This window comes from Heteronotia binoei, chromosome 21, assembly GCF_032191835.1.
Source record: "Heteronotia binoei isolate CCM8104 ecotype False Entrance Well chromosome 21, APGP_CSIRO_Hbin_v1, whole genome shotgun sequence".
Lineage (NCBI taxonomy): Eukaryota > Metazoa > Chordata > Lepidosauria > Squamata > Gekkonidae > Heteronotia > Heteronotia binoei.
In genome coordinates, this window is record NC_083243.1 from 34,924,086 (window position 1) to 34,940,895 (window position 16,810).

At 40.4% G+C, this 16,810-nt stretch overlaps 1 protein-coding gene across 4 annotated transcripts in view; it reads left to right on the top strand.

The window, feature by feature from the left end:
• The window catches only part of ATG2B (autophagy related 2B), a 70,721-nt gene that overhangs the window by 22,242 nt on the left and 31,669 nt on the right, over positions 1–16,810 (top strand). For 2 of the 4 annotated variants that reach the window (XM_060263213.1, XM_060263214.1), the window contains exons 12-22: positions 231–381; positions 1,696–1,791; positions 1,926–2,114; positions 5,414–5,687; positions 7,368–7,470; positions 9,279–9,474; positions 10,415–10,557; positions 11,573–11,730; positions 13,074–13,246; positions 13,950–14,100; positions 15,481–15,680. In XM_060263213.1, the coding sequence (XP_060119196.1) occupies positions 231–381; positions 1,696–1,791; positions 1,926–2,114; positions 5,414–5,687; positions 7,368–7,470; positions 9,279–9,474; positions 10,415–10,557; positions 11,573–11,730; positions 13,074–13,246; positions 13,950–14,100; positions 15,481–15,680 (1,834 nt within the window). The remainder of the gene's footprint in view (positions 1–230; positions 382–1,695; positions 1,792–1,925; positions 2,115–5,413; positions 5,688–7,367; positions 7,471–9,278; positions 9,475–10,414; positions 10,558–11,572; positions 11,731–13,073; positions 13,247–13,949; positions 14,101–15,480; positions 15,681–16,810) is intronic. The other 2 variants (XM_060263215.1, XM_060263216.1) reach the window with 2 other exon arrangements.

Consider the following 16,810-nt stretch of genomic DNA (forward strand, 5'->3'; position numbering starts at 1 on the left):
GGAGTCAGCAAATCATTTCCTTGGGTCTGATCACTTTATAGTGTATTTAGTCTAATTTGAGAGTTCTAGCGAAGAGACTAAGCATCGACATGGTAGAATTGGGTGACTGTTGTTTTTCTTTCATTCCAGGCAGATTTGCAATTTATTGACATGTTTCCATAAAACATTAAATGCCTATATCCAATTCATGCAGATTTTATGTTTTTCTTTTCTTATTTTTTTCATAATAGATTTATAGGTACAGGCATTAAGGTGTCATATGAGCAGAGACAAAAATCAACCTCTCGTTGCTTGAGTACAGATTTGTCTGTTGGGCAAATGGAACTTCTGGAATGCCTTTTTTCTACTGACTCTCGTTCTGAAATACCTCACTATACAGAGGTAAACCCTTTTCATACTTGGTAGAAAGAGAAAACTCCTAACCTTGTAACAACCCCCTGTGCATGTTTAGTTGCAACTAAGTTCTGTTTGGTAGAACCTAAACTTAGTCAAGTTTTCATTGAGTGAACTGCAGCTTTATATTGTGAATGCTACTCTACAGTAGTGTAGAGAGACAGCTATTCAGTAGTCTAAACACTCTGAGTCCCAAGCTTAAGTGAGATACTTGGAGATGAATGGATTGGATTCAGACTAAATTAGTAGTTTTCCACCTGTTTTTCCCTTTTTTAATGCAGACCCTCCTCCCCACATGTCATTTCTCAGGGTTACCTATCTCTCAGGACCAGCATTTTGTGGAGATCAATGAGAGTGGAGGACAGGAAAGCATTCTGCCCAGGGCTTTTTTTGCAGAAAAAGCCCAGCAGTAATTCATTTGCATATTAGGCCACACCCCCTGATGTCACCTGAAGTGATGTCCCCTGTTCAGTAGGTTACTTTCTGCATATTGACACAGAACAGTACAATGCCATCAGCTGCATTTCATGGATATGTGTTCTCACACAGCCCTTGTTTAGCCTCCCCCCCCCACTGCCCCTAGCATGGTCAGAGACAGAGAGCCACGTGTGGTGGAGCAGGCAGTGGCAGGCCCAGCTTGTCCTGTGAGGGGGTGTTTGTGGACAGTTTCACATGTTTCACTCTCTTCGCAAGCCCTGCAAACCTATTGAAGGCTGGAGGCAGCAGGGAGGATGGAGTGCGTGGTCTGTGAGCAAGTAGCTGCCTAATGCCTTAACTTTGCTGGAGAACTTTCTTTGATCTGGAGCCTTTCATTCCTGCCCAGAAAAAGCCCTGATTCTGCCAGTAGAAAGTGTAGTCTGGATCCAACCCTATGATTGCATCTTGCTCTTTTAAAATTTGCTTAGTAGCAGTGATTCAGAAAGGCTGCAGTGATAGGGCATAGCATCAATAATGCAATGGCCCTCCTGCATACCACCATTCAAGGTCAGCCCCACCCACCATATTATACGGCTCCCCTCCCCCTTTCCCCCCCCTTCTTCCTTTTGGAAGCAGAATCAGCTCCCCCCTGCCAACAGATCAGGAAGAGATTGGATGAGTCAAAGGTGATCGTAAACGTGTTACTCTAGTATTTTGTTACCCAGCAAGAGAGGAAGCTACACTTTTATGTGGTTCTTTACACGTTCATCTTCCGAATCCAAGTCAGGGGTCCGTATTTAGCAGATATATGCATAGTTCTGAAGTTAAAGTGTTTGCTTTTAGTTGCATCTATTAACCTTTTATTCTGCTGTTTTATTTTTAAAGCTTTTAATGTTTAATTCCGAAAAACAAGGAAACAAGTCGCACCCTCACTCCTGCCTTCAGCTCCATTACAAACACTTGGATAATAGAGGACCTCAGGTAAAGTAGGAGAAATTCTTCCCTCTAGTCTCTGAAAAGAAATGCATAAACTGTTGTCTGTGTACCTGTGTGCACAATGTACAATTAGTAGTAAAATCCCACTGCAGATTTTTATGATGGTTTTTTTTTTGCAGGGTAGCCAAGGAAGACTGAGTTCTGTCCCACAGAAAGCTGAATTACAAATAAAGTTGAATCCAGCGTTTTGTGAATTAGATATCAGCATTGTAGACAGACTAAATTCTTTGCTTCAGCCACAAAAGCTAACGACAGTGGAGATGATGGCATCACATATGTACACCTCGTACAACAAACACATTAGCCTGGTAAGCATAATAATCCTTTGTTCGCAGGCAGACTGGGTATGTTATTGTCAGTACTAAGAAGAAAATGCTACAAAAGTGTTTAGCCTCACTGTCTCTCTTTCCTTTCCTTAGTGTGGTTGGCTACTGGTGAATGTTGGCGGGTGGGTCTCATCAGTGGATGGACCAGTAAAAGCTTTATGATGCATAGATCTCAAACAATAAATACTTATTATTAATCATCTATTACCCCAATAGAAAAAGAAGTTTAAAAATGTGCAACTTCTAGGATTTGGGGGGTCATTACCAGCAAGCAGAGCTATAGCTATTTTGTATGGATAAAAATCAAATCAGGCTGACAAACATGAAAAGAGCCAGGTTGGTGTAATGGTTAAGTGTTCAGACTCTTATCTGAGAGAACCAGGTTTGATTCCCCACTCCTCCACTTGCACCTGCTGGAATGGCCTTGGGTCAGCCATAGCTCTTGTAGGAGTTGTCCTTGAAAGGGCAGCTGCTGTGAGATCTCTCAGCCCCACCCACCTCACAGGGTGTCTGTTGGGGTGGGGGGGAAGGTGTGACCACTCTGAGATTCAGAGTATAGGATGGGATATAAATCCAATATAATCACCATCACCCCCCACGACCCCCTCACCACCACCCTGCACCCCTCCTCCTGCTGCATCATCTCCTAAGGTTAATATACAAAAGACACTCCAGGAGAATGTGTGCAATAGTACCAGTCTTGCCTAAAGAGCAAATGCATTCTGAGTAAGGTAAACACAAAACCTTGCCCCTCATAACTACCTTAGAGTGTACATTTAATCTAGTCAGTACAAAAGCCCTTAAAAGACTTGAAGAAGTTAACAGAGAAGTATAAGAGGGAAGAGATTTCAGAGAAGGAGTGCCAAAATCTGAGATGAACACTCTTAAAAGGAGATCTTCAGTCACTTACTTTACACAGCTTGTCTCCATAGCAGATGTTGCATGAGAACCCAATTCTTGAATAGCGTGTAGGGTAACACTGACAAATAAAAAGTTTCTCATGAATAGTCTTAAACCAGGAGACTTATAAATACCCTTGTTTAAGTGAGTATCACTACTATTCCACATAGGGCTTTTTGTAGCAGAAATTCATTTACATATTAGGCCAGACCCCCTGCTTGTAACCATGGGAAGGTTGACCTAATTCAGAACAAACGGTCACACCAGTTATACAGTGAGGAATGTTTAATCATTTCTGTTAAAAAAAATAATAAAGGGTAGATGGTCAATGTTTTTGTTAATCAAAGCAGTCTTTATGGCTACTTCATAAAGAATTATATGGGCAACTTCTAGATTGAAAATTTGGAAAGCACTTGGGAACATAATTCCCACCTGCATTTTAGGAAAAAATGTATTCTGCTAACACAAATTTTTGCTTTATTTCTTAACAGCACCTGGTGTGGTCCCCATTTTAAATTAGGTTGTGGGGGGGGCCCAAATATGAAAACTCCTTTACTTGATGTGCATGTAGGGTAACGCTGATGTGTTACTCCTTCACTATTGAGTGTCCAGCAGTTCACTGTAGGATTTCTATTTTTTTACGGGAATGCCGCTACTTTATAATTCTGATTGCTTATTCTCAGACCTTCTCTAATACAGTATTCCAAAAGAGTTTTTAAAGGTCTGTGAAGACTGTCATTTGACCTAATAGGACAGTATCACCAGCATAGAGCAGAACTGGAATATTACAATTGCCTGAGCAAGATGGGTGACAAGACTCATTAAAATGAATTGAAAGATACACAGCTTAAATGAAAATGGGGCCAAAAAGGCCATGCTTTCCCTTCTGCTTAGCTGCAAATGGGTGAGAAAAAATGTATGAGAATCGACCTTGGAACTGAACAGCTTTTTAGCGGAAACCGTACCTTTTCAATTCTGTGTTTATAATTTTTTATCTAATAAGTCTATGCCAAACAATCTAAGGGCCTTCAAGAAACAGGAGCGGGGGTTGTAACTCTTTTTGGAAATTGCCCCAGATCTCCACCTCTGGGATTCTCTAATCTGTAAGAGGTTTGAGCATGCTAATTTACCCCTCCCCTGGTTTTTCATTTTAATTGTTTCTTAACTATTCTCAGCATTCATTGTCTCTCAGAGCATAGTCAGTAATAATAGTTATTGTATCACTGCAAAGAAGGTATATTTTAAGACACAAAGTCATATTTTTTTTCTGCCTGCCAAGCAAACCGGAATACCTCTAAGTAGAACCTGTTGTTTTCTCTTTGAGTGCTTTGTTTTACTGCTTTAATAATTGGCACAAACCACTCCGTTTACTAATAGATATATGCATTATAAAGTATTAAAATCTCTGTAGGTTTCTCTCCACTAAATTATATATGCTGGGTTAAAAGGAGTAATATTCACAAGGGACTTTGGCCTCTTTGTAGAGTTGTGGTTCTTTGCTCTTCACAAACCTGCTTAAGAGAACATAAGAGAAGCCATGTTGGATCAGGCCAATGGCTCATCCACTCTGTGTCACACAGTGGCCAAAAAAAAAATTATATATATATATATATATATATACACACACACACACACACATGTACATATATATATATATATATACACATACTGTGGCTAATAGCCACTGATGGACCTCTGCTCCATATTTTTATCCATCCCCCTCTTGAAGCTGTCGATGCTTATAGCCACCACCACCTCCTGTGGCAGTGAATTCCACATGTTAATCACCCCTTGGGTGAAGAAGTACTTCCTTTTATCCGTTTTAACCTGACTGCTCAGCAATTTCACTGAATGCCCACGAGTTCTTGTATTGTGAGAAAGGGAGAAAAGTACTTCTTTCTCTGCTTTCTCCATCCCATGCATAATCTTATTATTTATTTATTCTATAACTTATACCCCGCCCTTCCCATAAAATGGCTCAGGGCGGCTCACAGCAAACGATAAAATCTTGTAAACCTCTATCATGTCACCCCACAGTCGATGTTTCTGAGGGTCAGAGTTTTTTAACCATTATGCTTTTGGGGGAAACCAATCCCCTTCCCGCAAAGTGCAGGTGAGAATGTTTTCTGCTCCTGAATGGGATGGTTTGGCCACAAGTTGTCATCTTGTTTTGTGAACAGTGGAAAAGAAAATATTGTGATACGTTTGATTTCTAAACCACATTTCTGAGAATTGCTGCTCAAATATTTTCCAGGGAGAATTATTTTTCCTCTTCTACTAAGTGTAACTTTTTTGCCTCATGAAAATTGCTAAAAGTTGATGTATTAAATTATTTGCCTTCCTGGTGTTTCTTTCCTCTTTCTTTTTCCTGCCATTTTTAGCACAAAGCTTTTGCTGAAGTTTTTCTAGATGATTCACGTACACCTGCAAATTGCAAAGTATCAGTACAAGTAATGGCGCCATCTTTGAAGCTTTCCGTTCGCTTCCCAATACCTGACCTACGATCAGACCCAGAACGAGGACCTTGGTTTAAAAAGTCACTTCAGAAAGAAATTCTTCATTTAGAATTTGTAGATATGGAACTTCAGACGGAGTTTACTGGAGGGCCAACTCCAGAGCAAGTTAAACTAGAGCTCACTTTTAAAGAGCTTACTGGTAAGATGACACAGTTTTCAGTGAGTACTTAGAGTACACTGCTGTACTTTGTATTGATCTCTGAAAAAAGAGATTTTCTTTTGCATTTGGAATATGCAGGCTTTCCTCAAAGAGAAAGAATCAGTTTTTTACACATTATAGCACATGTGGTGGTGATATTTTTCACAACTTCAGATAAAATTTGATATTCTGTAGCTCAGAGATGCATCTGCTTGTGGTTACAGATCCTTTTTTCTTGAGTTATTGCTGTTGCTTGTAACCCCACTTTGGATGTGCAGAACAAGTTACCATCTGAAACATGTTCATAACTAGCTACCTTTATGGGTAATATAAGGATCCTGTATAATGTGAACATAAAACATAAGAGAAGACATGCTGGATCAGGCCAATGGCCCATCCAGTCCAACACTCTGTGTCACACATTGGCAAAAAAAACCCCAAGTGCCATCAAGAGGTCCACCAGTGGGGCTAGAAGCCATTCCACTGTGCCCCCCCCCCAGCACAAGAATACAGAGCATCACTGCCCCAGACAGAGAGTTCCAACAATACGCTGTGGCTAATAGCCACTGATGGACCTCTGCTCCATATTTTTATCCAATCCCCTCTTGAAGCTGTCTATGCTTGTCGCTGCCACCACCTCCTGTGGCAGTGAATTCCACATGATAATCACCCTTTGGGTGAAGAAGTACTTCCTTTTATCGGTTCTAACCCAACTGTTCAGCAATTTCATTGAATGTCCACGAGTTCTTTTATTGTGAGAAAGGGAGAAAAGTACTTCTTTTCTCTACCTTCTCTATCCCATGCATAATCTTGTAAACCTCTATCATGTCACCCCACAATGTGGATGCTTCCATTTGTTAAGAGATGAGCTAGCATATCCCCTTGTCCGTTTTGATGCTGCCTTTTGACTGAGTATTTCTAGTACTGTTGCAGTGACCATGCTTTTTAGCCCTCCTTGAGGAATTTGTGGGTTGCATAAACTTACGTCAGCATCAACAGTTTTAGTCTAAGTGGCATTTCAGAACAGGATTGCCAGACTGAGAAACCTGACGTTTCTTGGCACACCTCAATTGTAACTTTAGAGAAACTGCTTATCTGAACACTACAGAGGCCTTCTTTGAGAAGAATTTGATTCTGCCTTGACTTAAACCAGGAGTAGATAAAGGAAAAGTTATGTGCTGTAATCCCATAAAGCTATGAGCAGGAGGGTATTTAATATCCTAGCTGGTGGTATTAACATATTTGTAGCTTAGGTGGATGTCCTCATACCTCCATATTCTTCTGAATAATCTTTTTTGTGTCCTTTACTGGTTAGCTTGATTGTGTGCTTGTTCTGCATAGTAATGGGCTGTAAGAGTTTCTGTAGTACACTTTTCCAAGAATTTAAAATTACACATTTAATTCCAGCATAGTAGCTATCTTGCAAAGAGCGTTGTTGTATTTGAAAAGTTAACAGATTTGGCATGAGTTTCCATAGGCAAGTTTCTATTCCGTAAAATAGTAGATCACTGTATAAAAAGTAAGTTTCAAGTAATGTCACTTCTGATGCCACTGTGTTCAGAAAAAGACTAGTAAAAGCTGATTTTTAAGAGAGTCCAAATTGTGTTTCTGATTATTATGCCAGCACAACTACTTGCAGATCCACGCAGCCTAATCTGTTTCTCATTTGTTTTACAACAGGGTCATTTGAAGAAGGTAAAGGGGAATCAGTGGTAAATTTTTTTCAAGTCTCCAGTGGCATAGTTGGAGAGATGACCTCATCAGACAACTTTGACTGGCCACGGTAAAGCAGGATACTTGGTGGGATAATGCTCCGTAACACCTCAACTTGTTTGTATGAACTTCTGTATACGGTCAGATGCCACCAGTGGTGTTTTTTCTGTGCTTTCCAAATGCTTATAGTTTCCCATTACTCTGCAGAGGTCAGGTCCCACGATCCATCATCAGGCTGTTCTGATGGGGCGCACGTTTTCCTGCTGTCCCTCTAATCCCAGCCACTTCTTGAACCCATGACAAATAATAGCCACATGGGCCAGGAGGCTGCAGCAGGGAGGGAAAGAGGTTGAAATTGCTCCCTCCTCCTTCTGCTGTCATTGGCGTTCTGCATGCAGCAGAAGCTGGAGGGAGAGATCTAGGAATCTGAGATCCTCATGAAGACCTTACAAAGTCCTTGTGCTGGATACAACCCCAGAATTTGTTAAAATGGGTTATTATAATCCAGGGATAATTAAGTGCCTTCGATGTTGATCATGGTCCCTGAAAGTGGTGGATATGTTTTCCATATTTGGTGGTGTCTTCTAATATCTTTTTGCGAAGATTCTCTGCCATAGATACAAGGGGGTTGTTCTCATTGTTAAAATATTGTGCTTAATACACCGGTACCTGTGCTATTGTATCAGACTGGTTTAGGCTGCTGTAAATTGTATTACATGCTTTGTTTAATTTTTTTTTTTTTGTGGGGGGATTCTTTTGTAAGAGTTGTACAGAGCTTTTTTTGAGCAGGAATTCAGTTACGGCTGGCTTGGTGTCAGGGAGTGTGGCCTAATATGCAAATGATTCCTGCTGGGCTTTCTCTAAAAAAAAAAAGCACCCTGGATTTGTAAATTTATTATTGTTGTATGCCACCCTGAGCCCTCTTTTCGGAGGGGTGTGTGGTTTACATGTCAAATGTAATAAATAATGTCTGTTATGAAATAAGTGCATTTGACCACAATGCCAGAAGAAGTAGTCATCTTCTAAATCTCACGAACTTGATCATTGTAGTACAGACTTGGGACTCTAATGGTTACAGAAGGGTGGTAGTAAAAGTAGCTTTAAGGGCTTATTCTAACCATCTATTTTGCTAGCAGAATCCTTTCTGCCATTGAAGAATTTTAGTTTGAGTCGCCCTTTCCATTGCAGACCCCCCCCCACTCCAACCACCCCTGCTGTTCATGGGGATCCATTTACCTTCAAGAGCATGAGTTCAGAGGGCTGAGGCAGGAAAAGAGAGACGGAAAAATTGTCCCTGCGGTCACCATAGAAAGGATTTATCCTGTTAATTCCTTTAATAATTAAGCTGGTCTACTTGTGGTCCCTGTTAGATGGATCTTCTGCACTCCATGCATGGTTCAGAACAGTAGAAGGTTGTGCTGCACAGGTTAGATTGTTGGATTATGTTCTGTGAGATCCTAGTTCAAATCCAGACTGTGTGTTAAAGCGCAATGTGTGGGTGACCTGGAATGGCAGAACAAATTTAGGCCAATTATAACTCAGTTCTTGCTGTCTGCTTGCAAGCTGGCAGCAGCTGAGTTACATCTGGGCAAAACAGGTATAATTTAGAGGCCAAATATATCACTTTTTGCGGTAGAAATTTACCAATACCTTTATTACTGTAGTATGCCACCCTGAGCCGTGTTCTCAGGGGAGGGCAGCTCAAAAGTCAAATGTAATAAATAAACATCTGTTATGCAATAAGTGTGTTTGATCACAGTGCCAAATGGAAGAAGCCATCTTCTAAATCTCACAAACTCCAGATACCTTTTAATTGCTCTAAAATTCAAAGACCTGTTTCATCACTAATCGTACTTCCTCTTCTTATTTGAATGTTAGGATTGTACTAAAAATAAACCCACTTGCTGTGCACTCCATTCTGGAAAGGGTAACTGCTGAGGATGAGGAGGAAGTTGATGGCCACTTTCAAGAGGAAGAAGAAGGTGGCTCTCATTCCCTGAAGGATGTGTGTGATCTTAGAAGACCAGAGCCGTCCCCCTTTTCCTCTCGTAGGGTCATGTTTGAGAATGAAGAAGTAAGCATGAAGGGTCCTATTTAGGCTCATCTCAGTTATTCTTGTAGTGGGGAGTCTGACAGATACCTGAAGGGTGTCCAGTTCTTGTGGTCTGTATGGGAAAGGGGTGGGTTCTGCTTTGCAAGCTTCACTTGCCAGGTAGATGAATGAACAGGAGAATTACAAATACCAGGTTGTACAGAGAACAGTACAGTTCCCTGAAATAAGTGCCAGATACTTCATGCACTTTCAGTTATGAGCCAAAAGATTATTTTGGTATATATATATATATATGCTTATTCAAATTAACATGGCTTCGGGAAACTAATTGCATCCAGTAGGTTTAGGCACAATTTGTGGTGGTTAGTTATTTGTTAAGGCTTTGCCAGCTGATTGTAAACCAAGTTCCCTAAGGTAGGAGTGCACAACTTGTGAATCACCATGGTAAATGTCATTTATGAATTATGTATGGCCAAGCCTCAGTGAGTGTCCCTGTTTTTGACTAGTAGTGCAGAGGCAGGGGTTGCCAAGCACCTGGAAAATTGCCACACGTGGCTGGTGGATTGCATTAATCTAGGTAGGTCACAGCTTGCACAGGTCCATTACTTGAACATGTACAGTGACCTTTTGTAGGCTCTTGATTAATCCATTTTCAAAAAGTGCTTCAGGTGCTTCGAGTCTCTGATCAGTTACCAAGTATAATTGGGCTTCCCCTTCCTTTAGCCAAAGTGGTTTAAAAGAAGGACTTGAGATCTTCAGATGACGAATGACCTTGGAACCAGTAGTGGAAGTATTGAAGGTGGAAATCAGCCTGCTTGAGTGGGAATCAGAAAGTATACCCTCAGTAATTGTTGCAGTAGGGTGGAGGACTTAGTAAGTTGCATTTGTGGCTGTGCTTTAATTGAGGGTGTTCCTCACTATGTTTTATTTCTGCCTACTTGAGATTTTGTTTCATGTCTAGATGGTGATGCCAGGAGACGCTGTGGAGATGATTGAGTTTCAGGATAAAGCCATCAGCAATTCTCATTATGTACTGGAACTCATGCTACCAAATGTGTGCTTAACGTTACCAAACAAGAGTTTTTATGAGAAGCTTTACAATAGGCAAGTATTAAGCTTTAGTCTTCTTAGGAGATATGACCTGTATTTTTTTTTTAAATCAATCTGTTTGTGTGTGAAAACAAGACAAATGGCAGTCATTTAGAGAACCACACAGCTAGTTCGGTATACCCAATGTGTTTTTTAAAATGTCTTCCGTGTTCCCAGAACAAAGCCCCTCTGCGTCCTCTTGCTATTTGGCAAGTCATTTTTGGAATGGATGTTCCTCAAGACAGATGATCATAGGGGAGTCCTATTAGAGGTGCATTAAGGGCAAGTCTCTTTTGTAATGGATGCTCCTCGTGACAGATTATTATAGGGAACGTGGTCAGCATTCAAATAAGAAATGCTTGCAAGTCCCATTAGATGTGCATTAAGGGCATAGACAATCATCATTCTATGGATTGTAGTCAGTAGTTGTGCATTATCTTACTTTTAAAGAGCTCTATATTATCATACTTCTAAAGAGCTATATCGATACCATTACAGTTTATTTTCTTGAATTTTTTTTTAGCTTCTAAACAAATATTTCAATAGTTGGCACTTTCAAGATGATAGGAATGTCGGTAACTTATTGATTTGGCTTCACTTGTCAGTTCTTTCTTTCAACCTGCTGAATTGGGGAGATGCTCAGAGAAAGAACATCAGCTTTGCATGCATAAGGCCCCAAATTCAATCCCCAGCACCTGCGGTTAAAAGGACCAGGCAGCAGGTGGTGTGGAAAACTTCTGCCTGAGATTCCAGAAAGTAAATGTTAATGCCACTTGATGGCCAGTGGTCTGATGTAGTATAATGCAGCCTCATTTTTACCATGCAAGCAAAGGTTGAGCTTTTTAGCATCAATGTTTCTAATTTAAATGCAGCCAATTGTCTATACTTCTATTTGGAAATATAATATTACAAAATTCTTTATGAATACATTTTTCTAAATCACAGTCTTGCTCTTTTGAATTGTGTTCATGTTCTTCCATAAGTAGGGAATTAATGTAATCATGTATTACTTTTCCTTTTTCCCCTCTAGGATCAGCAATGATTTATTACTGTGGGAACCCACAGCTCCATCCCCTGTAGAAACATTTGAAAATCTGTCTTACGGTGTTGGACTTTCAGTGGCCAGTCAGCTAATCAACACTTTTAGTAAAGACAGTTTTAGTCAGTTCAAATCTACAATTCACTATGGTAATATACTGTATAAATCCTCTAGAATTGCAGTGCACGTGTGTGGAAGTCTGTATGTGTCAATGTATCTCAAGCAGCTGGAGCTGCTAAAACAGGGGTGTCAAATGCATTTGTTAGAAGGGCCGGATCTGACACAAATGGGACTTTGTGGGGCCGGGTCATGAATGTCATAAAATATAATGCCAGGTAGTGGAGAGATAAATTTTATAATAGACACAGACAAAGCCAATTAAAGATATTTTTTAAAACTTAAAATACAAACATGCTTAAAACTCTTCCAGTGGTTTAAGTTGGAAAGGTGGGGGACTAGTGGAATTTGGCAATGCAATTTTTAAAATAAAACATCAAGAAAAAGCACAAGGCTTTGACTCTGTAGAAACAATTAAATGGCATTGTAAACTTCTCCCCCTTTGGCTGTGGGTTCCCACATTTGAGTACTCACTAGATTAGGTCCATTCAAAAGAGATAAACTGGCTGAAAGCATCAGCCCTTGTTTGCAAGGATACAAATCCAGGAAGCATGAGTTTCAACTAGCTATAGGGAAGCTGAAAATGTAACCATCTCCGCTCCATTTGAAATCATTGCAGAGTACAGACAGAGCTGCAGGGAAAATGTGGAATGGATCTTAAAATCCACCCCACGTTTTCCTTGCAGCAGCCAGCAAAGAAAGGCAGGAAGAACCTGGAACTCAGCCTGCAAGCTTCAAAGGGTGCTTCAAAGAGCCTTTGAAGCTCCCAGGCTGAAACTGAAAGAGTCTCAGCCTGGAAGCTTCAAGGAGCCTGGGAGCTTCAAAGAGTAAGGACAGGAGGGGGAGGAGGGGGGAGAAAAGAGCCCCACTGACCTGATCAAAGCCTTGGGTGGGCCGGATCTGGCCTGTGGGCTGGGTATTTGACACCCCTGTGCTAAACTGATAAAGGGAGTTGGGACTGCTGCTTATTCTCCAAAGGGAAAATTTAAACCTGCCTTACAGATACTATAATTTCCTTAATGTTGAAAAATGTCATCAACTGTCCTTGGTATATTGTTGAACGGATGTAGGAGTCAAGTTGCACCTTAAAGACCAAACAAAGTTTTATTCAGAATGTAAGCTTTTGTGTGTTCTAAGCAAAGTTAATCAGACGAGGAATCAGGTACAGTGAGCAGAGCTATATGTAGCTCTGCTCCTTGTACCTGATTCCTCGTCTGATGAAGTGTGCTTAGAGCACACGAAAGCTTACATTCTGAATAAAACCTTGTTGGTTTTAAAGGTGTAACTTGACTCCTACTTTGTTCTGCTTCAGACCAACACGGTTGCCCACTTGGATCTGTTGTATGGATGTTTAAATACATTGTTTTTCTTGTAGATGATGAGAGTGGATCCGAAGAGGAAACATTACAGTATTATTCTACGCTCGATCCCAACTACTGTTCAAGGAGGAAGAAAAAAGTTGAATCCCAAAACAGGAACACTCAGAGTTTTCTTTCAGTTCTTTTGAATGTTAATCATGGATTAGTATCAATATTCACAGATGTGAAGGTGAGAAAAGCAACTAGCTTTGTCTTGTTTCTTACAGTGTGTAAACCTTTGTTATAAGCCTTAGGTGACATGGAAAGGGGAGAGGGGGAATTCTAAGCCTCTTACTAGATATATTGAGGTGGGTAGCCATGTTGGTCTGAAACAACGGTGCGTAGGGGGGGGGGGGGAATGAAGGAAATAAATACATCAGAATTGGAGATTGATGTGCAAATGTACCCTTCTTAATTGTGGGATGCTGAGAGTAATTACCTGAGACCTATTGTTAATTACTCTCTGCATTCCACAATCAAGAAGGGTACATTTGCACATCAATCTCCAGTTTTGAGATATTTATTTCCTTCACTATGTTTTCCCCTGGAATTAAACCCAAACAAATGGTGACCATATAAACTAAGCTTGTTATTTCATTTTGCCCCTTGCATCTGTTAAACAGCCTTTATTATGCTTATGCTAATTTACTGCTGCCCCTCTACTTTTATAAATGGAATAGTAACTTCCATTTCAGTGTATCTGAAGAATTATGCTTATACCTTGAATAAAACTTTGTTGGTTTTAAAGGTGCCACTGGACTTGAATTTTGCGCTCTTAGATATGTTTTGTCTTAACTGTTACTGCTAAAAAAAATCCCTTTGTTATCTTGTTGCAAGAAGTTCCAAACCACTAATGCATTTGGATTTGATTATCTTTCTTATCCTTTCTCTAGCAGGATGATGGGAATATTCTAGAAGGCAAACATGGAGAATTTTGGTTTGAATTCAGCAGTGGTTCTTTGTTCTGTGTTACAAAGTATGAAGGCTTTGAAGACAAGCATTATATATGTCTCCACTCTGGTAGTCTCAGTTTATATCATCAAGGTAAAAAGAAAAAAATCGAAGTATTAATTTGTTGTAATTTGTTGAGCTCAAATCTGTGGAAGTTGGGAAGAACGTGCTTCTTTCAGTTACCTAGGCCATGTGATAAATGGCATAACACCTATCTTCCAAAGGAAAAGAACTCGTGGGGCACTCAATGAAATTGCTGAGCAGTTTGGTTAGAACAGATAAAGGGAAGTACTTCTTCACCCAAAGAGTGATTAACACATGGTATTCACTGCCACAGGAGGTGGTGACAGCTACAGGCATAGTCAGCTTCAAGAGGGGATTGGACAAACATAAGAAGTAGAGGTCCATCAGTGGCTATTAGCCACAGCATATTGTTGGAACTCTCTGTCTGGGGCAAGTGATGCTCTTTTTCTTGGTGCTTGGGAGGGGCAACAGTGGAAGGGCTTTTGGCCCCCACTGATGGATGTCCTGATGGCACCTGGGTTTTTTGGCCACTGTGTGACGGTGTTGAACTGGATGGGCCATTGGCCCGATCCAACATGGCTTCTCTTATGTTCTTATCTGGAAAGGGTTTGTGGATCCTGCAAGGTGAATGGCAGTTAAAAACTATTCTGTATGCCATATTGTTTCCTAATACTGTGAGGCAATGCTGCTGATCCATCTCTGCTGGATTGTATCAAAGGTCTCTCTTATTCAGTGTACTGTTGCCACTAGGGTGTTTCTGGGAAGTTGACAACAGGACGGAATGATGCTGACCTGTCCATTAGTTTCTTTATTCCGCAGCAACTGAAATTGAAATATATACTGTGTCTTGGCCTGCGAATTTCATCTGGTTTTCAAATGTAACAATTACATCTTACATAAATCTGGTTTTACCCCTTTTCTACAATATATATCTATTACTTTTTTATTCATTCTTGTGGGGGGAATCTTGAAATTGTTCAGGTTTAATGCTCTAGAGCATTCTTCTTTCAAGGTGTGCCTCTCAATTCCAGGATGTGCATCCAGTTTAATTACATTGCACATGCAAGTCTAATAAAAGAGTTGCATAAACTCATTCAATACAGCTCTGGTCTAGATGTAGTATTCAAACTGATAAAGTCTAGGAAAAAAAAACTGGAAAGGTTTCCTCTGTATTTTTTTTAATTGTGTGGATTCTTTAAGAATAAAGAGTGCACGACATGCCAAAAGAATATAATAATTGTGGGAAAACGAGAATTAGAAGTTGCAATGCATGCCTGTGACAAGACTCTGTGTTGCAAAATGAAAGAGCTCCTTTTTAGGTAACTGAACTTTATAATAATCTCACCTATGCTTATAGATATTATTCCAGCTGTAGAGTAAATTAATGCATTTTCCTCTGATGGATGTTACTTCAGAGGACCATCTAATGCTAAATAAATCTTTTTGCAGGTATAGTAGATGGTGTTGTCTTCCCATCTGAAATCAGACTACCAACTACGACACATCCTCATTGGTTAGAGCCTACCATTTATGCTTCTGAAGAAGGCAGCCTCAGTCGGACTTCATCAGATGGTGTGGGAGTGGATTGCTTAAGTATGCTGTCTGTTGCAGTTAAGATACAGTCAAATAAATCTGAGACCAATACAAAGGTTTGTAGTTAGAAAGTAGGTTCTAAATATTTTTCTCGTACAATCATTTGCACAAATGCATACCTTTCTTCCAAAGCTTTCAGCTAGATTTTAATACACATTTCCAAAGGGAATTATTATTTTAGACCTTTAGTTTCTTTGGTACTGAAGTGTCTCCATAAAGCTATTTTAAGGCCTCTTTTAAAGACTGTTTTCCAGTAACAGTTTGTCATTCTAGATTGCCTTTGTGGTTTTTCTTACCATATTGATGTGATTTAAGAAGGATCCTTATATAAAAAATAAGTCCTTTGGTGTACCCTGTGAATTGCAAGTGGAATGGCACTTGCGGATATGGCTTTCCCACCACCATTGTTTGCCCAGCAGCATCTTGAGACCTTCAGAAAGTTGGTTCTGGGGCGCCTCTGTGAGGAAGAAATGTGGGGCTGGGACTGTGGTTTGAAGGGCAGTGGTGCTGCTAGAGCAGGATCTGGAGGTAAAGATCCATAGCTCTGGCTTGTAAAGGGAAGACAACGGCAGCACCTTATGGTTAGAATATTGCAGCAATTGCTGTCGTTGTTTGCACAGATACCACCATTCCTGTACAATGCCTAAAGAGCCCAGCTGCATGTGTTTTGTGTGCAGTGTAGCAAAATGGTTGAGGGTCAAGAAACAGCCTGACCAATATCCCCCCCCCCCCCATCTCTTGAGTGGACTCCTTTGGCCAGCAGAGGCAAGTGAGTGGCACATCTTTGACTGGATCAGACAAGTCAGAACCCAATACCGCCAGACTGGATTGAGACAGCGCAAATAGTTTTAAATTGATAAGTGAACTATGTTTTTATATGTTTTATGGAATTGATTGTTTTTATGATATTGTAAGCCGCCCTGAGTCCGCTTGCGGAGAGGGCGGGATATAAATGTAAAGTAATAAATAAATAAATAAATAAATAAATAAGGAAGTGGAATGGAGCCCAGCAGAACTGGCCACTTGTTTCTCTTCATCCTCCTCCTCAAACTGAAATTTGTCAGTGGCAACTATGTAGCTGAAGGGGGAGGTAGGAAAGATCTTCCTTGAACTCATGATGGATAGGAAACAACCCATATCATACATGCGCTTATGCAAATGGCCCCTGACCTGCATGGCCTAGGCT